Here is a 20,890-nt window from a genome sequence, read left to right as displayed (position 1 = left end):
CTATATAAAAAAAGTTTATTTTCAAATATTTTGTTTTGATACCACGTTTCTCCTCAAAACACTGCAACAGAATAAAACTTACACGTCTCCGATTTTTTTACATATGTCCTTTCGTCTAAGACCAAGTTATTGTCACTTCAGTAATGTAACACAGTTCATATCGTTGTCCGCTATCGAACTGGTAAAAAGAGTCAGATATTTATTCGTTTGATTTTAGAATAAAAAGATGTTTTCCTAATAACTGACTATTAAAGAGTGAAACATGTTATCTTGTGTCGGTATATATCTTCTTCACATAAGTATACATAATTTTTATTATAAGTTCTACGATAAGTTAATAAGCGGATATATTGTCATGACTTTTGTTTCAGTTACTTGATTTTTAATAATGAAGCTTCAATTACAGATCAAAGTTCAGGATCATTATCGGTTTTGTTAAAAGTTAGTGTTCAGGGACATTGTTGGTTTTGTTAAAAGTTAGTGTTCAGGGGCATTGTTGGTTGCACTGAGATGAAATAAATAGTAGATTTGTATTACAGAAAGTTTCGTCCGCTAAACTAGAATTTACCCACAATGTATTATGGTGTTAAGTCTGTATGCATTTATTATATAATTATAAATGATAACATAAACGTGCAGTTAACCCTCATTCATATGTTCTGTAGGTTCTGTGATCGATCCTTTCCGAACTATTATAACCTGTAGTATGTTTGAACTTAACATTCCTAGCTTTAGAATGTATTTCGTGAAATGTATAACCTTGTTTTATCTAATGGTACATTTACTATTTTCATCCCCGATTCTTACTCTAGAGAAGTTGGTTGATGGTTAACAACTGTTTACAACAACGTTTAATATTTAATTATTATTTTATTCAGGTGCTAATCAATTGTTAACAGTTGTTTACAACAACGTTTTAATAACGTTTAATATTTCATTGTTATTTTGTTCAGGTGCCTTTCTCCTGCCTTACTTTCTGAGCATTATCTTTTGTGGAATACCACTATTTTTAATGGAAGTGTCAATAGGCCAGTACATGAGCACTGGAGGGATTGCAATATGGAACTTAGTACCGGTACTAAAAGGTGAGAAACTGGTAACTGTTATATCCCTTAATTCCCTAATCTAAAAATGAGAAACATAGGAAATATAATATTTTTTTTAGGAATTAAAAAGATATGGTACTTATTACATAAAGTCATCATGGAACTCAGTACCTGTTCTATAAGGACCAACATTATCTCATTGTTTTATACCTTAATTACCCACTATATAAACTATTATATGTTACCTTTTAGCATAACAAGAGGCTGTAATTGGCTAATATAGACGGTATTAGACCAGGATATTTAGTGACGATAGCTTAGATTACAAAACATTCATTTTGTCTAAACTTTTATAGACTTTTGTTGTTGTTTTAAAGGTAAGACAGGAAAGAACCTAAACAAGAAGACAGTAGAAAGGTTGAACTTGACATATTTATGATAGATCTAACTTAATATATGTATATCAATGTCAACTATTAAAACTTGTACTGCTGTACAATTACCTTATTGCTTTGTTATTGTATTGTTATCAATGTATTGTATTAACTTAATCATAAACGATACAAAGACCCAAGGTAACACGAAGAAAAAATTGAAAGTGAAATACATAATCGCTACGACATTCTAACATTTTTAGTATATGCCCAGTTATAATTTATATAGCACGTCAAAGAAGTCTTGTTGCTATGGGTTAACGAAGATTTGAAGAAACATGTTGACATTTTGTTTTGAAAGTCGACTATAAGTAATGGTTTCAATTAACTACCTGTTTAGACCTCAAGGTACTTGAGAACTTGGCTCTGAAGCCTTATATGAAATGGTAAAACTATCCTCAAAGAAACACTTCTGCTAGAACTTGGCCTCGCAATGACAAGTCTTCTGCAAGTTGATGCTACCTTTTCATGCATCATTGAAACTGAATTGTCGAGAAATACGAGAAAAAAAACGGAATTTGATACCAGCTTCTAAGAATGTTAATTAGTTTGTTGTTAGAAGTAAAACAACACAGTAGGCTATCTGTACTGTGCCCATCACGGGTATTCAAACTCAGTTTTTAGCGATATAACCATTCAGACTTAACTTTAACTATTTGGAGGGGAGGCTCTGAGAAAAGGAGCAACACTCCACCTGGAGCTCCAAAAAGGACCAGTGTTAAGTCCAGATAAGCATAAGAAGAATTCCATCTATTTAGATATTTTGGCTCCACTACACTTGTGGCACACATTTAAATATCAGATTTGCCTAATTTCTTAAATTGGTGTCTTACTTATTAATATATTTCAAGTTTTATTTTCAGTTTGGTTAGAAACGTTTAATTTTATTGGTGCGTTTCTTTTTCTTTTTACAGGGATTGGTTTTGCTTCCATGACCATGATTGGACTCTGTAACATCTATTATATTGTTCTTATCGCTTATACCCTATTCTACGTAATCAATTCTTTTAGACGTTACTTACCTTGGGAGAAATGTGGACAATCCTGGAATACAGAGAACTGCTTCTCTCCTGGAGATAATATAACCACACTAACCGCCAGAAACCTGACACTCAACGAAACCATCTCTCCCGTCAAAGAGTACTGGGAGTGAGTAATAATCTTATAAAATCTAAAACGCTAATCTCCCCAACCGAGCAATTTTGTTTTGGTTTTGGTTTCATCTGGAGTCCTGCTTTCTTCCCTGTCTTTATGTCTGAAAAAAATTTGTTTAATAATGATAAAAAATATGTTTACAGAAACACTATTTTGTGAAAAATAAATAGAAAGTAAAGTTATGTGTTCTCTATCATTCTACATGTTTTTCAGGTTCATGTCTTTTTTCTAAAACACCATCTTCTCGATCCAATCCCTTGTGTGCTTTCTATATCATGCCCTCTTCCCATGCATTTCTTATACTTACCACTTTAACTAAACCGTCCCTTCAACAGCTTTTGTCATCTGTTTCTTTCATTCATTTCTTTAACAAAAGCCATACTTCCTACATCTTTCCTGACATGTTTCTTCTATTAATATCTTTATACATCCATTCAGCCATCTATTGTTTCCCCTAAGTTTCATGTGACTAACTATCTTTTACTTTTCTTCAGAGTTGTTATTTGATTCATTTTCCAATTTTTATTCCTCATTCTATCAAGTGGTTCTTTCTTTCATCCAACCATTTGTCCTATCATTTAATGAACTATATATCCTCTTCGATATTTTGATTCAGTTATCTCTTTTGTCGTACTCCACAACAAATTATTACTTCATATACACACCCAACTTATTCCTCACCTGATCAGCAAACTCGGTCATTAATGTGTTCCAACATCTAGTGCTTTCATTACTTCGTGTTTTCGACCACCATTATGCCACGGAACTATTTTTGACAGCTGCCATTTTTCATTTAATTGTTCTATTTTGCTCCTTTTTCTGACGCTGGCTTTGTTTTCTATGTTTTTGGTTACTCATTCGTTTTTTTCTTTTTTGTTCTGCTGTCTCATTTCCCTTCTGATCAACTTATTACTCTTTTTGATTTATATACATCTAATGTGGGACATTTATATTTCAACTTCTTTAAAAAATTATGATTTTGTTTCAGCACAAAGTGATACAATGATGATACATTTCTGTAATACCTGTTGCGGGAATTGAACCCTGAATCCACCATTAGTTTTCTAAATTATTCACCAGTCTCACCAGGATGCAAAGGAAACTAATACAAAATATGCCTTTGGCAACAACAACCATCTCCCCTTCCCCAAATGTGTTTTCCGTATCTTGGCTTCATTGTGATTTGTTGAATTCCTTGACAAGTATCGGAAACTTTAATATTTCCAAACTGCGTTTTTGATGTACGTAGTTAAACGTTTCGTTAACACTTTGGCAAGTAAAGTATTACATATGTTACTTTTATTATCAGAGAGCATGCTATTTTATTTCCACCCTTCCCACATTAAGACATTTTCTTAAATTTTCAGTTAATGTTTGTATTTGCATTTCTTTGTTTTTTAAACATTAATTTAATGAATTTCAATTAAATTAGATTCGTTTATGGTATTTCAAACCAATAAAATCCAGTCTGGTATGTACTGGATCTTCTTTCCCATCTAAAATAAGTTGGATTAACTTCCAGTTTTAAAGTAGCACAAAGTTTTATGTTGAAACATCGTTGTATAGTCATTTATTCTACGTCTTTTTACTTCTGTGCTTTACGTAATATGTTAATAACCGAATGTTACTCTTCTTTTCAGTAACCACGTGTTAGGGCTAACTGCAGGACTTCACGATATAGGCGAGGTAAGAATGGAACTGGTTCTGTTGCTCCTGTTTGCTTGGGTTTTGGTCTACATGGTGATCTGGAGAGGGCTGCACCAAAGTGGAAAGGTTAGTCAGGCTTAGTACTTTTTCTCGAAGCTAAAACACATACATACACACATATACACAAAACACCACAACACTAGGATTACATGTGTCTCGCTTCTAAAAATATTAACTGAAGTAGGTAGTAAAAGAGCTGCGACATCTCGTAAAGAATTCTTGTACTATTTTGGGATGGTTTCCACTCTCAACACTTCCACTTTTTCATTATCTCAGATACCACGCGTTCATTTAATGAATTTTAATGTTGCTGCTTGGAAAAGATTAAAGTTAATCTATTTATAGCTACTCTCTTCAAGACATGTATACACTGATATCAAATTAGAAAAAACGTTGCGATTGTTGCATGGACTTTATTATTATGCAACGAATAACAGTATTTAATTACAATCTGATAACCTACCGGTTAGTAACATATAATTTCACTCTCAAACCAGGTAAATGTCTGCATGCAAACATATCAAGGAAATTAAGATGATATTTTCATGTTTTTTTATATATTGTATTTTATGTTGTGTTTTTTTCATTATTTCAGTAATCTAAGAAAAATTTGTTCTGGATTTCTTACATTGCACCTTTTCATTCTTATTTCGTTTGTTTTCTTTTGTTGATTTTTCTCGCTAGATTATTTGGTTTACCGCCATTTTCCCCTACGTCCTTCTGTTGGTGTTATTTGGTCGTGGAATAACTCTAGAGGGCGCTTCAACAGGACTAATATATTATGTCAAACCTGAGTTTGATAAACTTACGGACCCACAGGTGAAGTACAAGTAGTGTTTACCAAATAAGCTTTACTCGTCTGTTGATTATGTTTGCTATTAATTTCTAACAGCAAGTTAGATTAAGTACGTTGTAAAATTAGTGTCCTTTTTTCTAGGCATTTCTTTCGCACAAACGAAACACATGACAAACAAGGTCTTTTGTCTCTAAAGTACATGGAGAAATTGCAAGGCCTAACTCACAAGATTAGATGTACAGAACACTGATTGTCTCTATCGATCCCTTAACATATAGGGTATGGGGATCTCCTACTAGTACAGCTGTAAGTCTACGGATTTACTACGCTAAAATCAAAGGTTCGATTCCCCTCGGTGGGCTTAACAGATGGCCTGATGTGGCTTTGTTATATGAAAAACATACAAATACATAGGGTACAGGGATTCATAGAATTAAAAATATTATTAGAAATAATTTATTTTCATAAGATTCTAGTTATTCATAGCGATTACCATGTAAAATAAATTTAAAAAAGTGTTTCTTTTTATTTCAGAACAAAAACACGTTTTTACAAGCCTATAAAAGTTTGAAATTACGTTTTTAGTAAATAGATATTTATATGTAGGACCACTAAATAAGGCTCGGCAAGGCCTAGCGTGTTAAGGCGTTCGATTCGTAATCCGAGGGTCGCGGCTTCCAATCCCGGTGGCACCAAACATGCTCGTCCTCCAGGCCGTGGGGGCGTTATAATGTGACGGTCAATCCCACTATTCGTTGGTAAAAGAGTAGCCCAAGAGTTGTCGGTGAAGACTAGCTGCCTTCCCTCAAGTCATACACTGCTAAATTAGGGACGGCTAGTGCAGATAGCCCTTGTGTGGCTTTGCGTGAAATTCAAATACAAATACAATAACCACTAAATCAATAAAGAGCGTCACTAATCGAATATATAAAATAATTAAATTAAGCATTTAGACATTCAACGAGAAGTGATAATAAATTTTTGTTGGTTCAAGTAAATATGATGCCACTTACTGAAAGAAACATGGTACTAAATTGTTTTAAAGAGATAAAAAGACCCAAATATATCAAATAGTTTTATAACTCCTACAATCAACTTCAGTAAAACAAAAACTACTACCCTAGTTTTATTAATAACTTACCAGCAGGTACCATATTTTGACATTGATCTGTTATCCTAAAATTTCTGTAAAATAAATTGTTATATAAGAAACGTAGCTACTAAATTGAGTACTCCTAACTTAATGATATTTCAACATGTATATTACTAAACGTTCTCGGTTTCGTAACATAACTAGTGCAATCTATGAACGTATTAACCATTTCAAATTCAATGAAGGAAGGCCTACCAAGAGTTGTCAGGTGGTTGCTTTAACTCTTATGTACTCTAATGTATTTTGTTCAGCGTGTTTTATAAAAACGAAAAAGAAACGTTTAATATTTTTCTTTCTTGGCTAAAGGTGTGGGTGAAAGCAGGGACTCAAGTACTGTTCTCGTATGGAATAGGTATTGGAGCTAATGTGGCACTTGGAAGCTATAACAAGTATCATCATAATTTTCATAGGTAAGCTGTTAAGTCTAATTACCGAAATAAATTATAACAAGTATCATTATAATTTTCATAGGTAAGCTATTAAGCCTAATTATTGAAAGAAATTATAAGTGTCGTCATAATTTTTATAGGTAAGCTGTTAAGCAAAATTACTGAAAGATGTTATAACAAGTATCATAATTTTTATAGTAAGTTGTTAAGCTTAATTACTGAAAGAAGTTATAACAAGTATTGTCATAATTTTCATATTTAAGTTGTTAAGCCTAATTACTGAAAGTAATTTCGTTGAAAGAAAACATTGAATTAATTTCCTTTCATTCAACAAAGAAATGTGTTTATTTTAATCTTCGAAATATTCTACTAAACCTTTAGGGTGGGGTGTTAAACACATATCCAGACTTAACCACTACAAAATTGGGTAAGCTAAATGTCAGGATTCGATTCCTGTGATGGGTATTGTACGTATAGCCCACTGTGTAGTTCTATGCTATTTTGACCTATTTGACGTATTTTAAATTTTAAGGTTGGGGACTAGAATACTCATTTTAAATTTTAAGGTTAGGGATTAAACTATGTATTTTAACTTTTAAGGTTGGGTACTAGGCTACGTATTTTAAATTGTAACTTTGAGGACGAGGCTATATATTTTAAATTGTAACGCAAGGGACTAGGCTACTTATTTTAAATTTTAAGGTGGGGGACTATGCTACGTATTTTAAATTGTAACGCAAGGGACTAGGCAACGTATTTTAATTTTAAGGTTAGGGATTAAACTATGTATTTTAAATTTTAAAATTGGGGACTAGGCTACGTATTTTTAATTTTAAGGTTGGGGACTAGCCTACTTATTTTAAATTTTAAGGTGGGGACTAGGTTACGTATTTTAAATTTTAAGGTTGGGGACTAAGTTACGTATTTGAATTTTTAAAATTGGGGACTAGGCTACGTATTTTAAATTTTAAAATTGGGGACTAGGCTACGTATTTTAAATATTAAGGTTGGGGACTAGACTACTTATTTTAAATTTTAAGGTGGGAACTAGGTTATGTATTTTAAATTTTAAGGTGGGGACTAGGTTACGTATTTTAAATTTTAAGGTTGGGGACTAAGTTACGTATTTTAAATTTTAAGGTTGGGGACTAGGCTACTTATTTGAAATTTTAAAATTGGGGACTAGGCTACGTATTTTAAATTTTAAAATTGGGGACTAAGCTACGTATTTTAAATTTTAAAGTTGGGAACCAGGCTACTTATTTTAGATTTTAAGTTTGGGGACTAGGCTACTTATTTTAAATTCTACAATTAGGGACTAGACTATGTATGTTAAATTTTAAGGTTGGGGACTAGGTTACGTATTTTAAATTTCAAGGTTGAGAACCAGGCTACTTATTTTAAAATTTAAGTTTGGGGACTAGGCTATGTATTTTAATTAAATTCTAAAATTGGAGACCGGGCTATGCATTTTAAATTTTAAGGTGGGGACTGAATTACGTATTTTAAATTTTAATGTTGGGGATTAAGCTACGTACTTTAAATTTTAAGGTTGGGAACTAGACTACATATTTTAAATTTTAAGGTTAGGGACTAGTCTACGTATTTTAAATTTTAAGGTTAGGGACTAGTCTACATATTTTAAATTTTAAAATTGGGGACTAGGCTATGCATTTTAAATTTTAAGGTGGGGACTGGATTACGTATTTTAAATTTTAAGGTTGGGGATTAAGCTACGTACTTTAAATTTTAAGGTTGGGAACTAAGCTACGTATTTTAAATTTTAAGGTTAGGGACTAGTCTACATATTTTAAATTTTAAAATTGGGGACTAGGCTCCGTATTTTAAACTTTAAAGTTGGGGACTAGGCTACGTATTTTAAATTTTAAAGTTGGGGACTAGGCTACGTATTTTAAACCGTAGCATTGGATCTAGACTATAATAAAATTATCTTTCAGTCCGTCCGGATTGGTAGTCTAAAAGGGTGTTTTATTTTCTCTCCACCCTCCTCTCCCGATGACAAAGAATTTTTGTAAATTCTATGTAAATTTCCGGTATGTGCATATAAGTAATAAGAGACTTAATACAACCGTTTTATATGGTGTTCATGATTATAAGATAGCAATAACAGCTTAGTTTTCTTATCTGTGTACATTAATTCACAGAAAACACGCCAACTTCGCGTAATTTGGTACGAGTTTTGGAACACAGAAGTCGTGATTTAAATAAGCATATTTTTATAGGCAAGTGTTGTACAGCAGTGTGACCATTACATCACATGCGTCATTATATTCATTATAACGCCACCTACGTAGTAGTTTGTATCAGATTTCAAGTTTTCTGACAAGAATTGCAGAAACATACGTTATCAACACTCTACCCACGGCATTGTATCCAACCTTGAATTTTTGTATGCGAGAACCATAGACTTATGGTTGACTCAGTAGGAGAAATACGGGGAGAAAAATGTTTAACGAAACCGTTAAAAGTTATAAATTACCATAATCACAACACGATAGCAATATAGGAGGAAAGAGAGGTTTGTTGTTTACCCAATCATGTTTGAGCAGATGTCAAAATATTATTTGGTTCTCACTCTTGTTTTGTTTTTTAAATTATTTTAAAAACAAAAAGGACGTAAAGTTCACCACCCTTTTTGGGCTAAACTAACATCCTTTCACGTTAGTGTATGTGGGCGGGAAAAGTTTTCTCATGTGTCCGACGCGACCTCGTTAATTTGTGAAGGCAATGACTGAGGACTCGGAGATAAGCAACGTGTCTGTTTTTGTTTCAATGACTGAGGACTCGGAGAAAAGCATCGTGTCTGTTTTTGTTTCAATGACTGAGCACTCGGAGATAAGCAATGTCTGTTTTTGTTTCAATGACTAAGGACCCTGAGATAAGTAATGTATCTGTTTTATTAATTTCTTTGGTATAAAGACAGATCATATAGTCAACGTGTCTCTTTTTGTTTTATTAATTTGTGTGATATGAAGACAGGCCATATAGACAACGTATCTTTTATTACAAAGATAACCATTATATAAATTTCTGTCTGTTGTTCATGATTATTCACATTTTATTGTGTATTTAAAAAGAGCATAAAGTTTGTTTCAGTTTATGAAAGGAAAAAGTAAATTACGATTTAACGTTTTAAGGTAGTTTTCTACCGCTTCATTAACAAAATAACATAAATCGAACAATAAGCGACAGTGCGTTTTTGGACCAATAAGAAAGAAGGTAAATAGACTGAGTCAGAAAATTCTATGGATGTCTCCACATCCTGTGAAAACTCTGGAATTCACAGTATCGTTCTGATTATTTCTTGAAAGAGATCTTCCACTTTTGTACTGGCATAAACCACAACGATACACTTCTCATGTCCAAGATACGTAAGCCCGGTGTTAGGTCCGTCTAACTGTTAGACTCTAACAGCTAGGTATACTGGAACAAGCGAAGTTAAGTGTCTCGATCAAGGACACAACAGCAGGACGAAGGCCAACATCAAACTCGTAACCATCTGACTGTGACTCTACACCTCGAAACTACATTAATACCCTTTAAATAATTACCATGAGGAATGTATCTCAAAAAAGTAATATATTTGATCTGATCCCATACGCATGCCCAGTTGTTTTATGCCAGAATCCTTCGATAGTGTGACGTGGGTACAAAACCTTATAGTGCACTAGTAATTTTACACTATGAGAAAGTCAAAGTACAGAAATAGATATACAGGTGAGATTAAAATGGATAATACATAATCAGGGTGTGCCTCTCGTGTAGTACAGTAATATATACAGGTGAGATTAAACTAGATGATACATAATCAGGGTGTGCCTCTCGTGTAGTACAATAATATATACAGGTGAGATTAAACTAGATGATACATAATCAGGGTGTGACTCTCGTGTAGTACAGTAATATATACAGGTGAGATTAAACTAGATGATACATCATCAGAGTGTGACTCTCATGTAAAACAGTAACAGAATACATGTGAGATTAAACTAGATGATACATCTTCAGGGATGTGACTCTCGTCTAGTACAGTAATGATATACAAGTGAGACTGAACTAGGTAGCATATCATAAAAGCTTTACTATACTGGCTTGTGATCAGATTGTGAGATATCTTAAAGAGACGTTGTTTGTGAGAAGGATAAAAACTGTACGTTAACCTTCCAAGTGAACAGTTCTTATGGTTACCAGTTTCAATTAATGTAATCTCACGTCTAAGTAAACTTGACTCAGATATTGTAAACTCGTTAAATATATCATACAATGCAACCGTGTTGGAAGGATAAATTGAAACACATCTGAATCTAACATGAGGGCGAGGAGAGCGAAACATTTTCCACGAGCCATGGAGAACGTGGTATAAAACGTAAATTGTGAGATCTGGGAACGTTTTGTTATAATCCTTCCATAGAACCTGTTAACACTTCTGACACCTCTGTATACCCACCTGTTATAACATTTATCGTATCAGCCCATAGTGGACGATCTAATAAGACTTACGAAACTAATTCATAAAATAAAGATGAAGTATAAAATAAATATTAACCATAAGGCGTTAAGTAAAGATGAACTATAAAATAAATATTAATTATAAAACAAGGACAAGGTGTTAAATAAAGATGAACTATAAAATAAATATTAACCATAAAACAAAGATAACCTATAAACCAATGATCAACCATAAAGCAAACGAAAACGTGATGCACTGTTTTATTGTTAGATAAAAACACTATCCTAAAGACAGGAAATCCTCGTTTACAAACCAACAGTGTAAAATATGAAACGTTTTAATGTTATTATTCTTGAAAGAAATATTGAACACTTGTTCCTGTTAAAATAAATGTATGTTTTAAACTTACACTTGGAAATACATAATTTTTAACTCATTTGAAGGGAGATCTTATTGCTTTGTTTTATCTCGTGATTTGCACTCCACAGATAGCCCCATTTGTACATTTAGGCTTAATAACAAACAAACAATTACTGTTTTAAAGAGTGGTATTTTTAAACTGTACTCCTTTATTTTCTTTGATTTTTTTTTCTGTAGAGGCATTTTTACTCTGTTTTTATTGGAATTATGATGAAACTCAGAGGTTGAAAGTAATATAGTTCTTTCTAAACTAAGGTATAAAACTACTTATTTAATTAATGTTTATAACATTGATTCTATTGTTACTCATCTATCAACTTTCGTAAACGGTCGTTTTGTTTTCAGGTAGAATTCTAACCATTGACTTATTTTAAAGGTTAATTTGGTTCATGTTTTATCTATAAAACTGACAGAGATGTATTTTGATTTTTCTCCAGAGATTCGCTCATAGTTTGCTGTATTAGCAGCGGGACCAGTCTGTTTTCCGGACTCGTGATATTCTCCGTCCTTGGCCACATGGCGCACGTCCAAAATAAGGACGTTTCAGAAGTGGCCCGATCTGGCCCTGGTTTGGCTTTTCTCGCTTACCCGGAAGTCGTTGTCCAACTTCCACTGGCCCCTTTATGGGCAGTTCTTTTCTTCCTGATGTTAATAGTACTGGGCACTGATAGCCAGGTAAGTTTTGAATACTAGAAAGATATCTGTTATCTCCTGCAAGTGAGAAATCAGTTTTGTAATTCTACAACAAGAGAAAAGTTCTAATTCCTTCAGTGAAAAAAAGTGTCACATAAATTATCTCTAGAATACCTAAATAAAAATGCTGTAGTTATCCAGTCTTCTGTTACTACGACTCAGTTGTATTTGAAGTGTTTTGTTTACCGATAAAACACTAACAACATGTCATTTTTCAGTTTTGTACAGTGGAGGCCTTCGTCACAGGGGTTGTGGATGAATTTCCAAACGTACTTCGACCTCGTCGCAAACTTTTTACCTTTTTGGTTGTTGTTTTCCAATTTATTTTGGGAATTCCTCTTGTTACTCAAGTGAGTATAGAACTATTGTCAGCATTTGTCTTATAATAAAATCTTAAAATTTATAATAAGAGATCAAAATAACTTTAAAACATACTAAGTAAATCAGAATCTATAACTGAAGCTCATAATCGGTGGTGGGCAGAGCACAGATAGCCCATTGTGTAGTTTTGTGCTTATTTCTGAAGAAAAAGAAAACAATCGTAATCCTACACGTGCAGAGTTGATTGCATGTCACTCTTCATGATCAACACTTTACGTTCCAAACACGAGGAAATCCTCAATATCCGCGACACTTGATTTTTTAAAGGCAGGATTAAAGTAAATAACCTATGAGACTCTTTCCCTTCACCTTTTATTAGCTATATTTTTATACGCCAGCAATATGAAGCCTGGAGCACGCGCGTTACCGATTCAGTTTTATTACTCATTAAGGAGTCTACCAGCCTACCTCAAATTGAAATTGTTTCAGAAAGAATTAGAGTAAATCAGACTTTAAGGCCTTGGATATGGTAAAATACATAAATCGTAATGGTTTGATATCCTGAGTTCAAAACAGTAATTAGACTTCAAAGCATTCAAGAGATGACGGATCTATGAGTTTAAAGTTTGTGCTTGAAAAAAAAAAAACAATAACAAAGACATTCAGAGTCATTCTACGAGTCGCTGTGCTGCGGCTATAAACTCGCTCTTCTAGTATATTAAGTAAATTGCTTTAGTATTCTTTTTTAATTTCAAATTGTTTCGTGGAAATAGTCGCACTATTACAAACACCTGTTAAATTGATAGGAAGTATTGTATTTGTTTACATTCTAAATACGTAGTAAATGTATGGTCTAAAGTTTGTAGGAAGTACTGTATTTGTTTACATTCTAAATACGTAGTAAATGTATGGTATAAAATTAATAGGAAATATTGTATTGTTGCAGGGAGGACAGTACCTGTTTCAGCTCATGGATGATTTTTCAGCAAGCGGTGTTACTCTATTGACGGTGGTGTTCTTCGAAATTGTTGGGTTCGCTTGGATCTATGGTATGTAAACCTTTACTTCATTTGGTTTAATACTTGGATCTATGGTACGTAAACCTTTACTTCACTCAGTTTAATACTTGGATCTATGGTATGTAAACCTTTACTTCATTTGGTTTAATACTTGGATCTATGGTATGTAAACCTTTACTTCATTTGGTTTAATACTTGGATCTATGGTACATAAACCTTTACTTCATTTGGTTTAATACTTGGATCTATGGTACATAAACCTTTACTTCATTTGGTTTAATACTTGGATCTATGGTACATAAACCTTTACTCCACTCAGTTTAATACTTGGATCTATGGTACATAAACCTTTACTCCACTCAGTTTAATACTTGGATCTATGGTACATAAACCTTTACTTCATGTGGTTTAATACTTGGATCTATGGGTATGTAAACCTTTACTTCACTGTGTTTAATACTTGGATCTATGGTACATAAACCTTTACTTCATTTGGTTTAATACTTGGATCTATGGGTATGTAAACCTTTACTTCATTTGGTTTAATACTTGGATCTATGGGTATGTAAACCTTTACTTCACTGTGTTTAATACTTGGATCTATGGGTATGTAAACCTTTACTTCACTGTGTTTAATACTTGGATCTATGGGTATGTAAACCTTTACTTCACTGTGTTTAATACTTGGATCCATGGGTATGTAAACCTTTACTTCAATCTGTTTAATACTTGGATCTATGGTATGCCAACCTCTACTTCAGCCACTCTAATAGTTGAATCTATGATATATCAACCTTTTCTTCAGTCACTTTAATACTTGAATCTATGATATATCAACCTTTTCTTCAGTCACTTTAATACTTGAATCTATGATATATCAACCTTTTCTTCAGTCACTTTAATACTTGAATCTATGATGTGTCAACCTTTTCTTCAGTCACTTTAACACTTGAATCTATGATATATCAACCATTGCTTCATTGAGTTTAATTCTTAGATCTATGGTATGTCAAACTTTGCTTCACTCAGTTTCATACTTGATTCTATGATATGTTGTACCTTTACCTCAGTTGTACAGTAAAATGCCAATAGTTTTTGCGTAATAACTGTAATTTATCATCAGTATAAAATATTAAAACTTTATGTTTGCAAGATCAAGATATATTACTAAATGTTCCTTATTATTTATGAAAACACACGCTAAAAGTGTAAAACAGAATGTGATAGCATGGTGTACTCAATTAATACTAAAGGATAGACTGCTAATTAGATGATATTCTCACACCTACCAATTAATCAATATCTCATGTGTATCATTCAATGTACCACAGCTGTTAATCTCATAATGTTCATCATTCAGTCTGTATACCACACCTGTCAATCTAATAATGTTTCACGTCCATCATTCAGCCAATATTCCACACATGTTAACCTGATAATGTCCATCATTCAGCCGATGTTTCATGCCACTTCTTGTGAACTCTAAAATAACAAAAAAACAATGTTTTGTGGCGATATATTCCAGGGAAGGAAACAGTAAAACCTGAGGCTGAATAGTTAACCGTTCGACTAGTTAAACGATAGTAGCGCTGGGTTTCTTTCTAAAATAGACATCAAATAAACAGTTAATGTGTGAATTATGATACAGTAAAATATGACAAGCAAGGATACTTCACAAATATTAAGTAGAAAAAGGTTTCCTTCAGAGAACTGAAGGTCATATATACATATAAGTCCATCAGTGACCATTAGATAATTTTTATTTTAGTTAGTTAGTTTTAGAAGTTAAAGGAAGTAGGCTGTCAAGAGCTTCAAGAAATGTAGGCTTTTTTTTTCTTTCTTTCTTTTTTCCCTGCCGAACGGTAAGAGGTTGTACTCCGTATAAACATTTTAATAAGATTCATATTTCAGATATTTTGTAGATTAAGTCATTTCGTCTTCAAACGATATAAATAATCTATCATAAGCTCTTCTTTTTTGTTTTATATGTATCACTATATAGGTGCCAAACAAATTTGTCGCAACATTCAAGATATGATTGGATTCCAGCCAAACTATTATTTTGTTTTCTGTTGGATAGTGGCGGCACCTGTTGTCATTATGGTGGGTTAAAAGATTTATAGTACTTTGAATATCATAATATAATTTATCATAAACATGGAAGAAAATGTTTGTTTTCTGTTTCCCGAGCAAAGGGAAATATTTCTTTTCACGTAAGGGGAGTTTTTTGTTTGCTTGTTATTAATGTTGTTTTAAATATTTAGTAGCGTTATTTGTCAATGATTGTTATAATAATTCATGGAAACTTTTGACCAAGTAGTAACATATTTACGTTCTGTGTATTTTCTCCAACATAACCGTTACAGCCATGTAATATGACGTTCGTTTCCTGCGAGGAACATTGCGCAGTCTTACATACACACCATTTAATTTAGTGTGGTAAGCTGTGACGTAACAAGAGCGAAACTGTATGGTCCAATCAGTCGCCGGTGTTCCTGTGTTGTTAATAATAGTGTCAATTTAATTTTGCCTATGAGTTTACCTGTTATGTGTGTTCTTGTGCTTTCAGGGAATATTTTTGTTTTCTGTACTGAAATATGATGGCGTCACCTATGCTAACATATACAAGTACCCCTGGTGGGGAGAGATGATTGGCTGGGGAATGTCTGTGGCCTCAATTGTATGGATTCCTTGTTACGCCATCTATTATCTCTTGACGACTTCAGGGACATTAAAAGAAGTAAGTTTGAAAATTTAAGTAAAACAAAAATTACTACAATATATATATATATACTCTTTCTGATCAGTTTATTGTTTTAATCATTTTGTTATAAAATTTGTGGCAAATGTGTAGACGTTTATCAATCTGGTTAAATTTGATTCATAAATCTTTTCGTTTCTGTCAGTAAGCGAGATTGATGTGTTATGAATTCAAGTGAAAAAACTTCATTGGTAATATTATATAGGAATTTACGTGTTTATTTAAGTGAATTTAGTTATAAGCTTCACTAAACAGAAACGTTTTTAGATTTAAGTTTTCAGGGGGACACGTTCCCCCTCTTGTCTTCCCAGGTAACGCAGCTGATGTATAGCTCTTGTCATTGTAATGTTTGTTTTGAAAATTTCAAATGTGAATAAAGGAATTCCAATGTATTGTCAAGATATTGTTCAATTGTAACTCAAAGATTTGAAACAGTGTGTTAAACTCATGATTTTCGTCATAAGGGAGTTAATAATATTGTTTCTATTCTGTCAGTTGTATATTAGAGTGATTCCAGCAACTAGCTATTGATCGTTTTCTGCATTTCTTATTCATCATGCTATCAATTAGCATAATAAATTCTGTATATAAAGCACTACAAATAGCTAAGTACCAACTTAGCTTTCAATTATCAGCAGAGAGTGAGCACAGCTTAAACTATAAATAATTATGTTATGTGTATTTCCAGCGACTGAAAAAAGGCTTAAGCCCAGTTATGGTACCATCCCCTGTAAAAGAACTGATCTCTGTTGGAACTGACGAAAATGCCGAAGTCCAAGTTGCTGTTGTTTATAAGGCGGAAGAAGAAAAGCCACTGAATCTCAACTAAAGCTATGTGCCGCCATAGCACGAAACTTTCTTTCAAGTCACTTATGTCTGTTCTTGAAGGCCAAATTTTACAAATGATCATTCCCTAAAGATTGATAAACTAACATTCGGTCTATTTGTATTCATTAGTAAATTTGGCGAGTTTTATTCATCCTCAGTTTTATTTTTTATCGTTATTATTTCATAGAAATGTAAAACACTATTAACTAGAAATATACAGTTTTTAATTTATTATATTTGGAAGCTTATTAAAGGTTTATTTCTGTACTTTTCGATATTAATGAAGTTGCAACAAGATGGTTTATTTCAACTAAAATTTTAATTAGTTTCCCAGCAGACATAATGTACATATTATAAATTAATGTCGTTGTTTATCCAAGGCTCATAGAGAAAGCAGAAAGGAAAAATTAAACTTCGTGTCTTCAAGAAAGAACTTTAATAAGTAATTTCAATCTATCTTTTGTTTGTTATTTCTTAAACTCTCAGAAGGGGTAACCCAAACGCACTGGCAAATTCTGGACAAATAAAGAAACTCACGTGGTTTTTGTGTGTAATGTGCTCCCAAGCCCCTTGCTATATTTCTAGTGTGATTTATTCTAATTTTTGAAATACGGTTTAAATTATTTCTTTTTCAAGGAAGATAATCCAAAATAATAATAGTAATAATAATAATTAGAGACAAAATTAAAATGACAAAGGCTTTTCGTTTCTTTCTCGAAACAAACAAACAAAAAATTTATCTTGGATTGTTTGTTTTGTAATTAAGCACAAAGCCACACAATGGGTTACGTGTGCTCTGCCAATCACGGGTATCGAAACTCGGTTTCTCGCGTTGTAAGTCCGCAGACATACCGTGATGGGGGGGGGGGAGATTCTCTTGAACCACTTTCTAGAGGCGGCCCGGCATGGCCAAGCGTGTTAAGGCGTGCGACTCGTAATCTGAGGGTCGCGGGTTCGCATCCCTGTCGCGCCAAACATGCTCGCCCTTTCAGCCGTGGGGGCGTTATAATGTGACGATCAATCCCACTATTCGTTGGTAAAAGAGTGGCCCAAGAGTTGGCGGTGGGTGGTGATGACTAGCTGCCTTCCCTCTAGTCTTACACTGCTAAATTAGGGATGACTAGCACAGATAGCCCTCGAGTAGCTTTGTGCGAAATTCAAAAAACAAACAAACAAACAAACTTTCTAGAGGATCGAAAACAACTGTTCACATTGACGGAACAAAAACATTTAATGTACATTAACCACTGTAGTGATTATTTTACCAAACTGTACGTTGCACTGCGTAAAAACAATAAAATTTTAGTTTCGATAAACACGGGGGGCAGAGCACATATAATCCACTGTGTAGCTTTGCACTAAACGATAACCAAATTCAAACCACCAAAAACAAAATTTTGTAAAGCACGAGATATCCCGAACAGTTGTCTTAAAGCCCAAACAAAGATGTTTCGAATACGTAAACGCACGTGAGTGGGCTTATTTCTTCTGTTTTCTTTTTGGGTGTTATTTTCAGGAAGGATTTCGAGACTTTGATAGAGAATTTCTCTGCAAAAACTCTAATAGGTAAAACTGGGTACGATTTAGCCATGGTTGGTTTGCTGTTTTGTAAATATCTTGTTTGTTTGCAGAAATCGACGTACTTGTTAGGAGTGTGAAATGTCCGTAAGATAAAACTACTTCAATTGTAATCAACGCGTATCTGTCTTCTTGTGTAACCATAATTCATATTTTTATGCAGATAATATTAAACATGGTCGTTGATGATTCTAAGAAATTTTATTGTGGTTTGCTACTAATTGTTATACAGTATGTTGAACCGATTTTAACTAAACTTAAATTACATAGAGAATCCCAGTATGAGTGAATAGAAATTGTTCACATTCTATTAGACACCGTCATTTGAATAACTAAGAAATCCCTAGCGAGCTTCATGTTAATATGTCATTCGGTGAAACAGCGATGTGTTTACAGACTTTCAACGCTAAAAACCGGGTTTCGATACCCGTGGTGAGCAGAGCACAGATAGCTCATTGTGTAGCTTTGTACTTAGCTACAAACAAACGAACCATATAAAGTTTCACCAGTGATAAGAATTTTCGGTATTCGGCGCTTGTTTTTTATACACTCAGTTCCGCTTTAATCGAAAGCTCTCTATTTTTGAACTTAATCCTGTATTAATTAAAATACGATTAATCCCTAACTGCGAATGTGTGTGTTAAATTGATTGTAAATTAATATCATGTTTGAAACTATTTGAAATACAGTAAAACATTGGCGAAGTAGAAACACTTTGCTTAATTTTATAACGTTAAAAATTGGGCTCCGATACTCGCTGTGGGCAGAAGACACATAGCCCTTTGTGCAACTTTGTATATAAAAATAAACAAACAATGTTTATTTTTGTACCAGTTTTACCAAGCTGGTAAACAAGTGTTTCTCAGATGATTAAATATTTCCAGAGTTCTCGTCAGGTGGGTCTACAGTCGAATACAAGAAAATGGCACTTTCTCGGTAATACAAAAGATTTCCGTCTTATTTCAAATCGTCACAGAAACTTTTATTGTTTCATTTTGAAAATTTTCGTAACGTTTGTCAACAGACGACATATGACTTCATCGCAACAAACGAAACTTAACAAATTAACCTAGCCGATATAACTGTTACGTTAATTCTACATTATCCTATGTAGTCGGTTTTATATCAACAAAAGTGGGTAACAACTCCATGAAAAGGTGTTGCATTAACGCAATATAGAAATGTTGGGCTTGACAATTATTTGTTTTTGTAGTCACTGACTTCTATGACCATACATGGATAAACTCGGACTGTATAAAACAACAGCATATGTTACAAACACAAAATTTTCATTTCTGATTCTGCTTATGATAATCTAAATCAGATAAAGTTGTGATACGAATGAGTGTGGAAGCGGTATTTAGACTAGTGCCTTTTTCTTATATTTCAACCTTTTTCTCACATGAACTTTTTAAATTTGGCCTATGACTTAATAGGTGTTTATGTTTTTATTCTGTTTATTATTGTAAGCTTATACGTTGCATTAGCACTTTGCAATTTTATTAGCGAATGCGGTATAGATGGTGCTAACGATGACGTCAATCTTTGATAAGCCATTGATGGCAGCTTAAATGTATATAAACTGAGAAATTTAAAGAAAATATATTAAATGGATTAAATGTATATTTGTATGTAATTGTGCTTGCAGTGTGTATATAACAGGGCAAGAAATAAATATTAAAATTTATTAAACTTGGGACTCTGGTGTCAGTTTTTTATTTGGTGTTTTGTTTGTTGATGTTTTTTTTTGCAGAAATGAAAAAGTATATTTATTGATTTGTGATTTCATATATTTTTCCTATTAATATTTTAATTTCATTTAGTATAAAAATTAGAAGTTTTTATCAATCATGTTTTTAAAATAATTATAGTTTTGATATAAAAAAATTTCAACAACTATTCGTGTTTACGGTTTGTTTTTACCAGAATCGTAGGAAAAATTATGAAATTCGTGAGTTTTATTTACATGAAATATAACCAATTAGAATAGTGGGTCGAACTTAATTTTGAATATTATAATGCAGTAAGCAAAATAACATTTAATGGTATTTATTTGCCTTATTTAATAAAATAACACTTAACTGTATTTCTCTTGCTCTAATTTAAAATGTAGTAAATA

General features: G+C 33.0%; 1 protein-coding gene across 2 annotated transcripts in view; it reads left to right on the top strand.

Moving 5' to 3' along the window:
- Window positions 1–20,463, top strand: part of LOC143253462 (sodium- and chloride-dependent GABA transporter 1-like) — a 35,134-nt gene extending 14,671 nt beyond the window's left edge. The window contains exons 2-12 of one of the 2 annotated variants that reach the window (XM_076507429.1): window positions 954–1,085; window positions 2,395–2,629; window positions 4,276–4,408; window positions 5,027–5,161; window positions 6,598–6,701; window positions 12,009–12,246; window positions 12,483–12,614; window positions 13,532–13,634; window positions 15,607–15,707; window positions 16,174–16,344; window positions 17,054–20,463. In XM_076507429.1, the coding sequence (XP_076363544.1) occupies window positions 954–1,085; window positions 2,395–2,629; window positions 4,276–4,408; window positions 5,027–5,161; window positions 6,598–6,701; window positions 12,009–12,246; window positions 12,483–12,614; window positions 13,532–13,634; window positions 15,607–15,707; window positions 16,174–16,344; window positions 17,054–17,194 (1,625 nt within the window). In that variant the 3' untranslated portion in view covers window positions 17,195–20,463. The remainder of the gene's footprint in view (window positions 1–953; window positions 1,086–2,394; window positions 2,630–4,275; window positions 4,409–5,026; window positions 5,162–6,597; window positions 6,702–12,008; window positions 12,247–12,482; window positions 12,615–13,531; window positions 13,635–15,606; window positions 15,708–16,173; window positions 16,345–17,053) is intronic. The other variant, XR_013029644.1, reaches the window with a different exon arrangement.
- Window positions 20,464–20,890: the final 427 nt, after the last annotated feature.

Source organism: Tachypleus tridentatus, chromosome 6 (genome assembly GCF_004210375.1).
Source record: "Tachypleus tridentatus isolate NWPU-2018 chromosome 6, ASM421037v1, whole genome shotgun sequence".
Classification (NCBI taxonomy): Eukaryota; Metazoa; Arthropoda; class Merostomata; order Xiphosura; family Limulidae; genus Tachypleus; species Tachypleus tridentatus.
The sequence above is the reverse complement of the archived record's forward strand: the minus strand, read 5'-3'. Positions and strand labels throughout refer to the sequence as shown.